General features: G+C 44.4%; 1 protein-coding gene across 1 annotated transcript; it reads left to right on the forward strand.

The window, feature by feature from the left end:
* Positions 1-1,966: 1,966 nt before the first annotated feature.
* Positions 1,967-14,742, forward strand: TSR2 (TSR2 ribosome maturation factor). Its single transcript, XM_089669142.1, has 5 exons — positions 1,967-2,082; positions 6,085-6,175; positions 7,182-7,273; positions 9,553-9,726; positions 12,863-14,742. Exons 1-5 carry the CDS (start codon positions 2,002-2,004, stop codon positions 13,007-13,009), a joined length of 585 nt encoding a protein of 194 aa, XP_089525268.1. The 5' UTR covers positions 1,967-2,001; the 3' UTR covers positions 13,010-14,742.

Raw genomic sequence — 14,742 nt, forward strand, 5'->3', positions numbered from 1 at the left:
TTGACACCCGCTGCTCCATAGAAGTTTATGGATAGTCTGATAGGACCGTTAGTGTGAAAGGGGCCCATGTGGGTAAAACCCGTCCCTACACGGATGTACGCTGTAGTACACCCGTGTGGACAAGGCCTAAAGCTTTACATGTTGGGTATCTACTTACTTGGTGCAACCTTATCTATTGCACAAATATTGTGTGACCTAAAAAAAAACCCACCATTTTATTCTGCAGGGTTTGGAGATTTTAATATTCAGTCCTAAAATTATTATTTTTTTTATTAACCGCTCGCCCTCCGCCCTATAGCAGAAGTACTGCTACAGGGCAGGAGGGCTGTGCAAAATCACGTATATATACGTGATTTGCATTTCCAGGTAGGGGGCGCACATGCTGTCGTTTGCTGTTGGCAGGGGCGGAGACCATTTGGAAACTCAGGCACTGCCCGAGGGCCCGGGGTCAGTAGGGGGCCCAATGAGATGCCCCTAGTACCGTTTTCATAGGCTTTTTTGAGTTTGGGCAAGGACACAGGGGTCCCATGGTCCCCTATGGCCATGAGTTGGCAGTCCGCCCCTGGCTGCTAGGGATGTCAATCACCGAGATTCCCCGCCGGCACCCGGCAATTATCCGGCAAAGTTGACAGGGGAGAGACCTGTGTGTGAACAACACAGGTCTCTCTCCTGCCAGCAAGGACATGCTGCTGTGTATTTCTCTGCACAGCATGTCTTCCTAGTAAAACAGCACACAGTTAACCCTTTGATCGCCCCAGATGTTAACCCCTTCCTGCCCAGTGCCATTAATACACTGTCAGTGCTTTTTATTAGTACTGATCACTGTATTAGTGTCACTGGGGATGTCCGTGGCAGTCAGTTCCCCCCAGTGTCAGAATGCCTGCTGCAGTCCCGCTATAAGTCGCTGATTGCCGCCATTACTAGTATAAAAAAAAAAAAATTCCAGTATTTTTTTTTTTCAAGGACATGGAGCAGAATACATTTTGCCCTAAATTTATGAAATTAGATTTTTTTAAATTTTTTTACTGGATATATTTTAAAGCAAAAAGTCAAAAATATTGTTTTTTTCTCAAAATCTTTTTTTGTTCATAGCTCAAAAAATAAAAAATGTACAGGTGACTACCACCGAAAGAAAGCTCAATTTGTGGGAAAAAAAGGACGTAAATTTCATTTGGGTGCAGCGTTGCATGACCGCGCAATTGTCAATTACAGTAACGCAGAGCCGTAGCGCAAAAAAATGGCCTGGTCAAGAAGGGGGGGGGGAATCCTCTGCAGGGCGAGGGGTTAATCAGCCTCAGAATCTGAGTAATTAATACGTGTCAGGTTTTAAAAGGATGAGGTGGAACCCTAGATGTTTTTTTCTCAAAACTGTTACTTTTTTTGTTCATAGCTCAAAAAATAAAAAAAAAACGCACAGGCGACCAAATACCACCGAAAAAAAGCTCCATTTGTGGGGAAAAAAAGGGACAAATTTTATGTACATCGTTGCATGACCGCTCAATTGCTAAAGTAACGCAGCACCGTATTGCAATAAATAGCCTGGTCAGGAATGTAGGCGGGGGGGGGGGGAGGGTAAATCCTCAGGAGGGCAAGGGGCGTGCAAAAAAACACAAAAAACTTCTGGCAGCAAAATGGTTAAACATTTTTTTTCCAAGTTACAGGGTCTGTATAAATAAAAGATTTTTATAGATTTTTTTTTATATCAGAAATGAGACAATATAAGTGACAGTTCGAAGGAATTTCAGCATTTTCCTATGGCGGTTGAAGAGTGTTTATATTTTGATGACAAGTCACGTGATCAGCTCCCGAGTATACTGGAAATCAGGCCATGTTTACATAGAAACCTCAGCAGGTCTCCATGGTAACGCACGCTGATCTACGTATTTCATTGCCATCCCTGCAGAGCGGCGCTCTATGGATTCTATCGACGTTCGACTAACGTAGCCTGAGCGGTCCGATCATTGGTGCGCTCTGTCACGTGGGCAGTGAAGAGGAGCCGTCATGGCGGCGCGCAGTGCTGTGTCTCGTGGTCTGTTCCATGAGGCGGTGCGGTCGGTGCTGGGGAGCTGGCCGGTGCTCCAGGTGACCCGACACTGTTCTTACCATTTCCCCCGATCCTGGCACAGATTGCCGTGGTTTTTTCTTTCTTTGTAATAACTTTATTGATCCAGCTGTGTTCAGGGGGGAGCAGGCAGTCAGGCCTCACAGGACACTACAAGCAAATGCTTCTCTTTATTCTAGGTTTCCCTATAATTAGGGTTGCTAGGGGCAGCTTAGGGAATTATTTTTATTAAATATTAAAAAATAAAGCGTGTATATAATAGGCCAAATATTTTGTTTTGGGAAGATTTCCCTTCACTTCCTGCCCTGTAGACCTAACAGGAAGTCAGAGGTAATCTTAGGCCAGGTGTGTGGTGGGAATGCATTCAAAATTGCAACCAATGCCCTGCCCTGTTAAAGTGTTACTAAACCCACAACAGTACAATCAGTCTGTATGTGCAGTAAATCATGCTTGTTATACTCACTGTGGAACCTAAGGGGTTAATCCTCTGCATTGTGTAAAAAGGCTGTTTGATCCTGACTTCTCTGATCCTCCCCTTCTACTGTCCCCAATCCTGCTGATAGAACAGCGCCTTGGGGGCAAGCTGCACATGCTCAGTTTGCTTTAGGGGTGTCAGACTGGCGGCCTTCCAGCTGTTGTGAAACTACAAGTCCCATTATGCCTCTGCCTTTCAGAGTCATGCTTGTAACTGTCAATCTTGTCTTGCAATGCCTCATGGAACGTGTAGTTTGGCAACAGCTGGAGGGCCGCCAGTTTGACACCCGTGCAGGAATAGAGAGTTATTTTTTTCTTGTGATCAGCACAGGGCCAATCAGTGCTGTCCAGACAGAGGGGTCAGGGGTCTTGCAACGCCTCCTACAAGCTTTAATCAGTGCTCTGCTGGACACTGATAGAAGTCACAAGACTGCTATATAATGCTGATGAGAAATGTGTTTAGCAGTTTATATTTACTAAAATAATTGCATTTCCATGTTCTGTGTATTGTCGGAGACCGGATATAGTGAATGCAGGGTCCGGGGAGACCGGATATAGTGAATGCAGGGTCCGGGGAGACCAGATATAGTGAAGACGGGGTCCAGGGAGACCAGATATAGTGAAGGCAGGGTCCGGGGAGACCGGATATAGTGAAGGCAGGGTCCGGGGAGACCGGATATAGTGAAGGCAGGGTCCGGGGAGAGTGGATATAGTGAATGCAGGGTCCAGGAAGACCACATATAGTGAATGCAGGGTCCAGGAAGACCACATATAGTGAATGCAGGGTCCGGGGAGAGCGGATATAGTGAATGCAGGGTCCGGGGAGAGCGGATATGGTGAATGCAGGGTCCGGGGAGAGCGGATATAGTGAATGCAGGGTCCGGGGAGAGCGGATATAGTGAATGCAGCGTCCAGGGAGACCACATATAGTGAATGCAGGGTCCGGGGAGAGTGGATATAGTGAATGCAGGGTCCAGGGAGACCACATATAGTGAATGCAGGGTCCGGGAAGACCACATATAGTGAATGCAGGGTCCGGGGAGAGCGGATATAGTGAATGCAGGGTCCGGGGAGACCGGATATAGTGAATGCAGGGTCCGGGGAGACCGGATATAGTGAATGCAGGGTCCGGGGAGACCAGATATAGTGAAGACGGGGTCCAGGGAGACCAGATATAGTGAAGACGGGGTCCGGGGAGACCGGATATAGTGAAGGCAGGGTCCGGGGAGACCAGATATAGTGAAGGCAGGGTCCGGGGAGACCGGATATAGTGAATGCAGGGTCCGGGGAGACCAGATATAGTGAAGACGGGGTCCAGGGAGACCAGATATAGTGAAGACGGGGTCCGGGGAGACCGGATATAGTGAAGGCAGGGTCCGGGGAGACCAGATATAGTGAAGACGGGGTCCGGGGAGACCGGATATGGTGAATGCAGGGTCCGGGGAGAGCGGATATGGTGAATGCAGGGTCCGGGGAGAGCGGATATAGTGAATGCAGGGTCCGGGGAGAGTGGATATAGTGAATGCAGCGTCCAGGGAGACCACATATAGTGAATGCAGGGTCCGGGGAGAGTGGATATAGTGAATGCAGGGTCCAGGGAGACCACATATAGTGAATGCAGGGTCCGGGGAGACCACATATAGTGAATGCAGGGTCCAGGAAGACCACATATAGTGAATGCAGGGTCCGGGGAGAGCGGATATAGTGAATGCAGGGTCCGGGGAGAGCGGATATAGTGAATGCAGGGTCCGGGGAGAGCGGATATAGTGAATGCAGGGTCCGGGGAGAGCGGATATAGTGAATGCAGGGTCCGGGGAGAGCGGATATAGTGAATGCAGGGTCCGGGGAGAGCGGATATAGTGAATGCAGGGTCCGGGGAGACCAGATATAGTGAATGCAGGGTCCAGTGAGACCAGATATAGTGAATGCAGGGTCCAGGGAGACCAGATATAGTGAAGGCAGGGTTCGGAGAGACCAGATATAGTGAAGGCAGGGTCCAGGGAGACCAGATATAGTGAATGCAGGGTCCAGGGAGACCATATATAGTGAATGCAGGGTCCGGGGAGACCGGATATAGTGAAGGCAGGGTTCGGGGAGACCAGATATAATGAATGCAGGGTCCGGGGGGACCAGATAATGAATGCAGGGTCCGGGGTTTAGTAACACTTTAATGGCACTCCCATGCATGCGCCAACCTGCATGGTGCTGTGCGGTTTTGGAAAAGGGACTGATTTTATTGTGAGTCGGGCAAGTCATTAAAATGAATGGACTTAAAATGCAAGGGAACGAGGATAGCCAGTGAAACCAGCTGTGGTGAAGATACCGTTGGATCGAGGGACAAGCAAGTCTGTTTTGTTTTTTGAAAGTCAGCAACTACAGCTTTTGTAGCTGCTGAGTTATTTTTTTACATTCTGACTGGAGCTCCGCTTTAATATCCTCCAGGGGGGGCGGGAAGGATCGGCAATCTTGTGACTACTGTCACAGTGGTCACATGATCAGAAGCTGGTGCCTTCTCAGGAGCAACAGTCATTTTTGGCAGGTCGTCTTTGTACTGGGAGTGCGCAAAAATTAATTGTGGTTTTAACCGCAGAGTTTTACCACCCCCAGCTGCTATGTGAACAAGCTCATAGACACCAATGGCTATACACAGGTATATATGGTATTGCATAAACATGCTCATGCATACGGAAATAACACTATGAATACAGATGGGATTGTATGCATGCGCCTGTTGTACCGGTGTATACCAATGTACAGCCATTGACATCTGTGGGCAGCTGTATGCAGTACCTGTGGCTCTGGGGCAAGGAAAGATGCCCCAATTTTACATTGTACAGCTGCAAGCATGGGCCCTTTGATCACAACTGAAAATGTAGGATTTCCCCTCACTTTCAGGCTGAGTGATAATATTCACCGTGATAAATAGAAGGTGATTCTCCAAGGCAGTGACAAAGACAGTAATTAAAGTGTAATTCCAGGCTCCCTTCCCCGTAACACCTATGCTGACTAACCTGACCCCATTTTCAGCCCGCCCTGGTCATGTGGCAGCTGCAAGGGAGAGGAAAGAGCACTCTGAAAATGGCTAGTAAAGCCTGGAGTACTGCCATCAAACATAGGCTTCAATGGCCCATCCCCTGGTAACAATCCCTCCTCTCCCCTGCAGCTGCTGCTCGCTGACACAGGGGAGCGATCATGTGACCAGACTGAAGCGACCTGAAAAAAAGGCAAGTATATCCATCTTTCTTATACAGGTTAGTCAGCATAGGTGTTAGGAGGGGGGGGGGGCAGTTTTTAGGCTAGTTTAAGCTGCAATTCCACTTCAAGTGGATCCTGCCTTGTCCACCTAATCAACTGGAAATTGGAGCATTGTTTTGGTAAACTGTGGGAGCAGACTCCAAATCTGCACTTTACCCAATAGGAATGGTTTCTACTTATTGTTTCCTTCTAAATTTAAAGTCTTTATAATTGTGTTTTGTTTTTTTCTAATACACAGAATGCATCATTGTTGATGAATGTGACTGGTAATCTATATCCCTTCCTGTTCACAGATCGCTGTAGAGAATTGCTTTGGGGGTCCTTATGTCCAGGAGAAGGCAGAATGGATGGTGGGAGCCGTGGATCAGTATTTTCATACTAACTGTAAGCATGACCCGAGTCCCTGTAAGAGGGAGAAGGATAAGGGGTCTCCAGCGCCAAACAGCGCCCAGCTTTTACTACCATTACCATGAGCTATTGAACTTAGTTCTCTTATTTTTGATACTGTTGTGCAGACTCCAAGCGGAGAGTCAATATGTATTATCGGCATATGAGCCAGCAGCTGACAAAGCAACACAATGACAGATGTCAAGGGATCCCCTTTGACACTGAGCTCCAATTGTCTTTAAAAAGCAAAACTGAAATAAAGAGAGAAACGTAAATCCTTCATAAGTAAGCAGGATACAGAACTTTAGAAACCTTTCTAGGTGACACTGCTCAACCTTCTACACGCTCTTTGGATTCGTTATGAAAATCATTGGTGACACACTTCCTCTGCTGTCTCCATCCTCCAAGACCACCTCTGTACACTGAAAACCTGATTTCAGATAGCGTACAGCAACTCAGGTATTGAGAAATTTCAGGACTAACTAAGCTGAGCTAAAAAAAAAAAAAAATAGCTGATGTGTAAAAAAAATGTTGAATGCTATACAAAAGGGGTCTCCAAAAATTTCAGTGTGAGAGCCACATCATGTATTTTACAAATATTTGTGGGTTAAAAAGACAGCAGTTTTATAAATGAATGCATCAAAAATAAATGAATATGTTTTACTTGGAGTGGTTTTGTAATCAGCTTGATAGGATTTAGAAGAAGGGTGGGCAAATGCAGCCCCCCCCCCCAGCTTTTGCAGAACTACAACTCCCATCATGTCTCTGACTCTGGGCGTAACTGTCAGTCTTCCCATCATGCCTCTGCCTCTGGGAGTCATGTTTGTAACTCAGTCTTGCAATGCCACATAGGGACAAGAAGGTCCACACCAGCTGGAGGGCCGCAGTTGCCCACCTCTGTACACTTCCTGTACCTGTATTCTCTAATCAAGGCATATTAAGGTGTTCCCAGCCCTGCCCCCTTGCGATCATCATTTTAGTAATATTTTCTTTTCTTTTGCAGCTGACCTGGAGCAGTATGAGGTAGAAGAGACCCTACAGGCAATAATGAATGATGAGTTTGATACAGTAGTGGAGGATGGAAGTTTACCTCTGGTAAGAACATTAACCATGGTAGTTTTTTAAAGCTGATATTTACTAGAATTTATGGGGGGCATAGAGAGCCACTGAGTTGTCCTCAGTTGCTGTTCTGCTATTAACCTCTGCAGTGCCAGAAATTACCAGCTGTGGGAGGTCTTTGGGATCACTGAGAGAAGGATTATTACAGTAACCAGAAGCCAGGATCAAGTGGGATACACATCATTAGAAATACAATTTTACACTGGCGCTGTATGCCCCCCAAATCTTTTAACTAAACCTCAGTTTTATTAATTAAAAGTTATTCAGACAATGATTTAATGAGTTAGATTTTCAATCCCATTACTATATTTATTGCAGTAAGAGATCTCTATGTTCAGAGAACTTGTGACAATAGTTGTAGCTTTTACAGCAAAAAACAGTGGAAGTATAGGTTTCACACAGACAACAAATATCGCAACTTTTTAAATAGATTTGAGGAAGGACATTAGTCTGTACTGTTCTCAGTAGGAAATTTCTGCCATTTCTACTTCAGAAGAAAAAAAACAATTGGCATCCCTATTCATGGCCTCCAGCTGCTACTGGTGCTTGTTTTCATGCGTCAATTAAAATAAAAAAAAAAATATTCTGAATTTTCCCTCCTCGAGAAAAGAATGTTGTTTTTTTTTTTTTTAAAACAATTAGTACCTAACATGTCTGCAGTATCATAAGAAGAAAAGAAAGTAGAAAAGAGGAAGAGCAGCTTCTCTGTTTGCGGTCCTTCTTCCTACTCCATAGGCTGCTATGTTTTGGTTTTTTTTTGATTTATACAGTTGTAGAGGTGTTCAGGTCTAAATCAGGGTGATGTGTAGGAGAACAAACAGGAAGATTTGTTTTTCTGTATTATCACAGAACAAATTTGTTAAGCACGTTGGAGAAATCAGCATAAGCAATGTTTGGTGGTATGCGCAAATCATTTGTTGACAGATTTGAAGACATTCACTCGTGTCTTTTAGCAAACCTGGCAGTAGTTCATTTTCAGTTTAAAAAAGATGATGAACACAAAGCAGCTTTCTTCTGGAACACATCAGTCTGTTGTCCATGCTTCAAAATGCACGTTCTCTCTGATGACTACAAAACTCCTCCCCTTTGTTAGAGAAGGGAGGGGAAGGTGTTCTATAGTCCTGTCCTATACTGACAATGCTACTGCTAGGAGAGGAAGTGTGTTACTGGCAGGCACACCAGGTGAAAATGAAGAAAAGTAGAGTTTTAGAAAAGAAAAAAAAAAACGCAGCCACCAAATGTAAGGACTGGTAAGCTGCAGATGCGTTTGTGTATATATAAATATATAGTCTGAAATGAGGCTTTACATTTTTTTAAATATTTACTGGTGCCAACATGGCAGCATACTACCACAAGTATGCTGCCGTGGATTTGCGCCAAGAAAGGAAAATGACGGTATTTGATACAATTTTCCGTTTTGCTGGCGTCAGCATACATGTGGTAGTATGCTGCCATGAATTGGTTCCAGGAAAGGGAAATTATGGTAAGTATTTGATATAGTTTTCTGTTCTTATATCTAAAGGCCCTGCGATGTCTGCACAGGTGAGGGGTAGCCCAAAAAGTTATTCTACAATCCAACCACTGTCTGGTGGATCAGGCAGCGATCATCGTGTGTGTATATATCTGCCTACAACCGCCCCCAATCACAATGGTTGTAAGGCTGCATTCACACTTGAGTGTTTTGTAGCTTGAAGATGCTCAACAAGCAAAATCCCATTCTTTATAACGGCCCGTTTCCATCTGAGCGTGAACAGGGGCCATTGAAATGAATGGGATTTTGCTTGTGTGGCATCTTTTGAGGTACAAAACTCTCAGGTGTGAATGCAGTCTAAAAGCGCTATTGAACATAGTTGAATTGGACAGTACACTATATTTTAACTCCTTGGCGCCGAGTGTATGCGAATATGGGCATCTCGGTGGCTGGGCCATGGCCCAGAGGGGCTGCATATTTGCGTACCCAATGTAAACACAAGATGTGCCAAGATAAGGCTCCCGACATATTTACTGGTACCTCATGGAAAGGTCCTGATTGTTACTTGCAGTTAGGAGTTTTCCGATCATGTGACTGCGGTGATTAGCCAATCAGTGGTCACATGACCCTAAACCCCGCCCCCACCTTACGGCATCACAAACCCCTTAAAGGGCCGGGAGGCGCCAGCGCCAAGGGGGTTAAGGATCATAAATTCTAATTATGATTGTTTATCTCAGTCAACTAAAGATTTTACTGTTTTGGTATTGTGTTTCTTCTGGTGCAGATAGCCCAGCTGCTGTGCACTTTGCATTCTCAGTGTCAGCGTGGAGACACAGCTGCAGTGCAGCAAAAGATCACACAGCTTTCTCAGAAGAAGTACAACGTGAAAGCCAATGTTCAGGAAGTGAAAGCTAAGGAGGATGAGGAGGAAAGCAGTGATGGTGACGAGGAAGAGGAGGTAAGAACTGACTCTGAAACTAGTGAGCAAAGACATTAGCACTAGTGGCAGCAAGGGTTGAGTGAATACACAGGTGACAGGCTCCTCGTTTAGAATTATTTTAGCATATACAGTTAGGTCCATATATATTTGGACATAGGCACAATTGTCATACTTTTGGCCCTGTATGCCACCAGAATAAATTAAACGAAACAATCCAAATGAATGTGAAGTGCAGACTTTCAGTTTAATTCAAGGGGTTGAACATAAATATAAAGTACACATTTTAGGCACTGCAACCATTTTTATACTCAGTCCCTCCATTTTCAGGGGCTCAAATGTAATTGGAAAAATGAATATAATCAGAAATAAAGTGTTAATTTTTTATATTTTGTTGAGAATCCTTTACTGGCAATGACTGCCTGAAGTCTGGAACCCATGGACATTACCAAAGACTGGGTTTCCTCTTTTCTGATGCTTTGCCAGTTGTTCTTTGTGGGTTTTTCTGCCTTTACTTTTGCCTTCAGCAAGTGAAATGCATGCTCAATTGGGTTGAGATCAGGTGATTGACTCGGCCATTGCAGAATATTCCACTTCTATTCCTTTAAAAGCTCCTGGGTTGCTTTCGCAGTGTGTTTTGGATCATTGTCCATCTGTACTGTGAAGCGCCGTCCAATCAACTTTGCTGCATTTGGCTGACTCTGGGCCGACAGTATATCTGTAAACACTGTAGAATTCATCCGGCTGCTTCTGTCACATCAATAACCACCAATGACCCAGTGCCACTGGAAGCCATGCATGCCCATGCCATCACACTGCCTCCACCATGTTTTACTGAGGACATTGTGTGCTTTGGATCATGAGCTGTTCCAAGCCTTCTCCACACTTTTTTCTTCCCATCATTCTGGTACAGATTCATCTTAGTTTCATCCATCCAATTTACTACACCATGGGAAGCATTTTTGTTTCTTGAGTGTGTGTATATTATCACGCTGGTTTATCTGAAAAAGAAGACCCTGGTGGCATCTGCTTCCTCATTGTTTTTGGAACGTTCATGAATTATTATGGCTCTGGTAAGCATTTAATGCACGTGGCGGTGAATCAGCAACAAATGGAATTTACACAGGTGTTGGGCACGTAAGTGGATGAAAAAAAATCAGTGGATGGACTTTTAATTTATGAACACTGTTTAACTACTTGCCCTTCAGAGGATTTACCCCCCCATGACCAGGCCATATTTTGCGTTATGGCACGGCACTGCGTTACTTTAGCTGACAATTGCGCGATCATGCAACGCTGCACCCAAATTAAATTGACATCATTTTTTTTCCCTCACTAATTGAGCTTTTTTTGGTGATATTTGATCACCTGTATGTTTTTATTTTTTGCGCTATAACAAAAAAAGCGACAATTTTGTGAAAAATATTTTTGACTTTTTACTATTAAACATGTCCAGTAAAAAAATAAAAAAAATAAAATTTTGTCAAATTTAGGCCAAAATGTATTCTTTGCTAAAAAAAAAAATCCCAATACATGTAAATTAATTGGTTTACGTGAAAGTTACAGCGTTTACAATTGGCGGTGTATATATATATTTTTTATTTATTTTTTCTACTAGTAATGGCGCCGATCAGTGACTTATAGACAAGCTGCGGCGGACATTCTGACACTGGGGGAACTGACGTGGTGTCACTGACATCCCCAGTGATCAGTGCTTAAAAAAAAAAAAAAAAAAAAGGCTGACACTGTACTAACGGCACTGGGCAGGAAGGGGTTAACATGAGGGGCGATCAAAGGGTTACCTCTGTGCAGGAAGTGTTTTACTAGGGGGTGGTGTGTTGGTGCTTCACTGTAATCAGCAATTACAGGGAGAACTGTTAGTAAACAAAGCAGTCCTCCTCCCTGTCGGAGATGCTCAGTAACTACTGGGCGGGACCCGGTGATTGACGGCGGTGTGGGTAGGGCTCGTGCACTCCACCTACCCGGATATGCAAAATCGTGAATACAATGAAATGCAAATACACGATTTTGCACACCCATGCCGCCTGTAGCAGTATTTCTGCTATAGGGCGGTCGGTAAGCGGTTAATTTATGAATTTATATTTATTGGACATTATTTAAATCATGTTTTGATTATTATTTAACGATATTAGCACTTTGATGATAGGTTTTCCATGGATTAGGAAAACAATGTTTTAGTGGGGTGGGCACTTTTTTTATGAAAAATAAAAAATACTGTGATGGTGTAAAGTTAAAAAAGGAGAAAAAAAGTAAATGATGCAGTGCACTGTAATATCGCACTTCCCCTACACAACAGACACTAGCCAGCAAGCATTTTAGTGATTGGATGGTGTTGGGGAGATTTATTAAACTGGTGCACACAGAATCTGGTACAGCTGTGCATAGTATCCAATCAGTATCCAAGCTGATTGTCTCCCATGCACAGCTGCACCAGATTCTGAGTGCTCCAGTTTTGTGAAATCTCCCCCCTTTCAGTCATCAGAAATCCTCGTTATTGCTCACAGTGTATTGTTAATCTCTGGAATGGTAACCCATAATTGCACCCTCTTTATGAAAATAGGATAAATCTCCCCGTGTGTGTTGCCAAGCACACAGCAACAATCTTTTATATGCTGGAAAATGGAAAAAGAGTGCAGCATGTTTTGTTGATGGCTCTGCTACACGATGTTCGCCGTGTGCGATAATACAGCGGGTTGTAGGTTTACATAGGAGTACAGCGGAGGGTCATGTATTAATCAGCCTTGCTGTCATATCATGTCTATTGTTCATTTTATATCCGCTCCTCCAACATTGACAATTTCTCTGCACCCCACTGCCCACTCATACATCATCCGTGTGACCTGGATGCTTGGCTGAGTACACACGCAGGTAGTATTCACCACAATGACTGTGTAGTTCATTCATTCTTTCTTTCCCCTGTAACCTAGCAACAGCAATTCTATATAGCAGTCATTCATATGGGAAAGATGCAGCAGAATAAAAAAGTGGTGTATGTTTAATGCAGAGGTTCTGTATTTTCAGATGAGGAGTAGCTGCTTTGCTTTAACTAGTACTCATATGTGTGTGTAATAGTCCGTGTATTGGAGGCAATTGTTTCTATATATTTGTACTACTAATGTTTCCTGTTCTGCTGCAGGCAATGGAGTGTGAGACGAGTATCAATACGTCTTCTGCTGTAGTGAGCGTTTCCAGCACATCAGAGGCTGGTGGGCACAGCGGGGATCTTCAGGAGCCGGAACAAGAAGCTGATGGATGGACTGTGGTGCGGAGAAAAAAGAAGTGACCTTGGAGACCTGTGTCGGTTTTAGCCAGAACTTCCCAAAATGTACCATGAGGTGGCAGTATTGTACCTGCTCCATTAGACTGGCCGCTGTATATAATGAGGTTCTATAAGAAATACTGGGAACATAAAGGATTGTGGTGTGCTGAAAACTTTACCATGCTGCTGCAGTAAAGCCGGCCATAGATGGCTCTGTTTCAGCCATTTTAACTATTGTCCAGGTTTTTTTTTTTTCTCCAAAAGGACTGCAATAATGTCAGCTGGACCCTGTGTGAGCTGCTGGTTCCTTACATTCTGGTGGCCTTTAGAATGCACATTCGGACTTCACTTCTGTGCTGACACCAGACATTTGGGTACTTAGTTATTAATTCAGGACATCATACAGAAGGAGACATTTTTATGACTTTTTCGCCGCTCCTTGAAACAAGTATGCAGATCCTGAAAGCCTGAGAATAGTCAAAACTCCTTAAAGCGGAGTTCCACCCAAGCTCCGTTTGTTTCCTCCTCCCCCACCCCTTCCCCCCTCTTCACTGCCATATTTAGCATTTTTTGGAGGAGGAGAGGGGAAGCGGATACCTGGTAGAGATACCCGCTCCCACTTCTGGTTCACTTCGCTGTGGCCCCCCTCATTCCTCCCGCAGTCTTCCGGGATACTTCACAGGTCGCTGAAGATTGCTGGACCAATGAGGATGCGCAATGGGCACCCGGCTGTGAAGCTGCAAGCTGTCACAGCCAGGTGCTCACAGTTGAGATGCCGGCACCAGGGAGAGAATGGACAGCGCGGGTGAGCACATCACTGGACCCTGGGATAGGGGAGTGTGTGTTTATTAAAAGTCAGCAGCTACAGTTTTTATAGCTGATGTTTATTAAACACAAAAATGACTGGAATACCGCTTTAACTGCATAATTACTTCAGGCCAGTAACTCAAGGTATTAAGGAAGAAGTCTCGTTTATTTTTTTTCATTACAGTGCTCAGTCCCCAAGGGGACAAAGTACATGTAGTACATCTTCCTATATGCTGTAGAAGGCTAGCTACATGATCAGACAGAGCGTCTTCCAACAACAGCTAGCAAGGAGATGGCTGCTTTGATAGCTATAGATCATCTTTAGTTCCAACCACACGTCCAAACAAAAGTGCTGGCAAGAGGAATTGCAGTGTTCAGGTCCCTCAGGGGACAAAGTACTTTGTCTCATCTTACTATGTGCTGCGGATGGCTAGCTATGTTGTCAAACAGAATGCACAACTGTCCCGACAACAGATATAGGAAGGAGACGGCTCCAAGCACTTGTTCAAGAAAAGTACCTGCAAGAGGAATGGGAGGCTGATATGCACCCTTCCTCCTGCCAGTTCTGGTCCTGGGCAAGTGCTTGGAGTCAGAAATAAGTGCTGGCTATCAGTTCAACAGTCTCCTTGCTAGCTGTGTTGTCGGATGGCTGTGTGGAAAGAGGGGAGCATCCTGTCTGTGCATGTAGCTAGCCTAGGAAGATTGGACGAAGTACTGCATGTGCTTTGTTCCCTGGGGGACAGAACGCTGATTAAAAAAATAAATGAGATTTATTCGTTCAACAACAGGGGCACAGCAGCCATTCAACTAATAATTTCGAAATGAGAAGTCAGCAGTGATTTTTATGTCTCGATGAATTTAAAGAATGGTGGACAGTTGTTAAAAAAACAAAAAAAACAAAACCTATATAAAATGGATTGAAAGAACTATTAAACTTATTTCTAAGTTGA

Source organism: Staurois parvus, unplaced genomic scaffold (genome assembly GCF_062004578.1).
Source record: "Staurois parvus isolate SC_StPar_1 unplaced genomic scaffold, SC_StPar_1.0 ptg000068l, whole genome shotgun sequence".
In the NCBI taxonomy this organism is placed as follows: Eukaryota; Metazoa; Chordata; class Amphibia; order Anura; family Ranidae; genus Staurois; species Staurois parvus.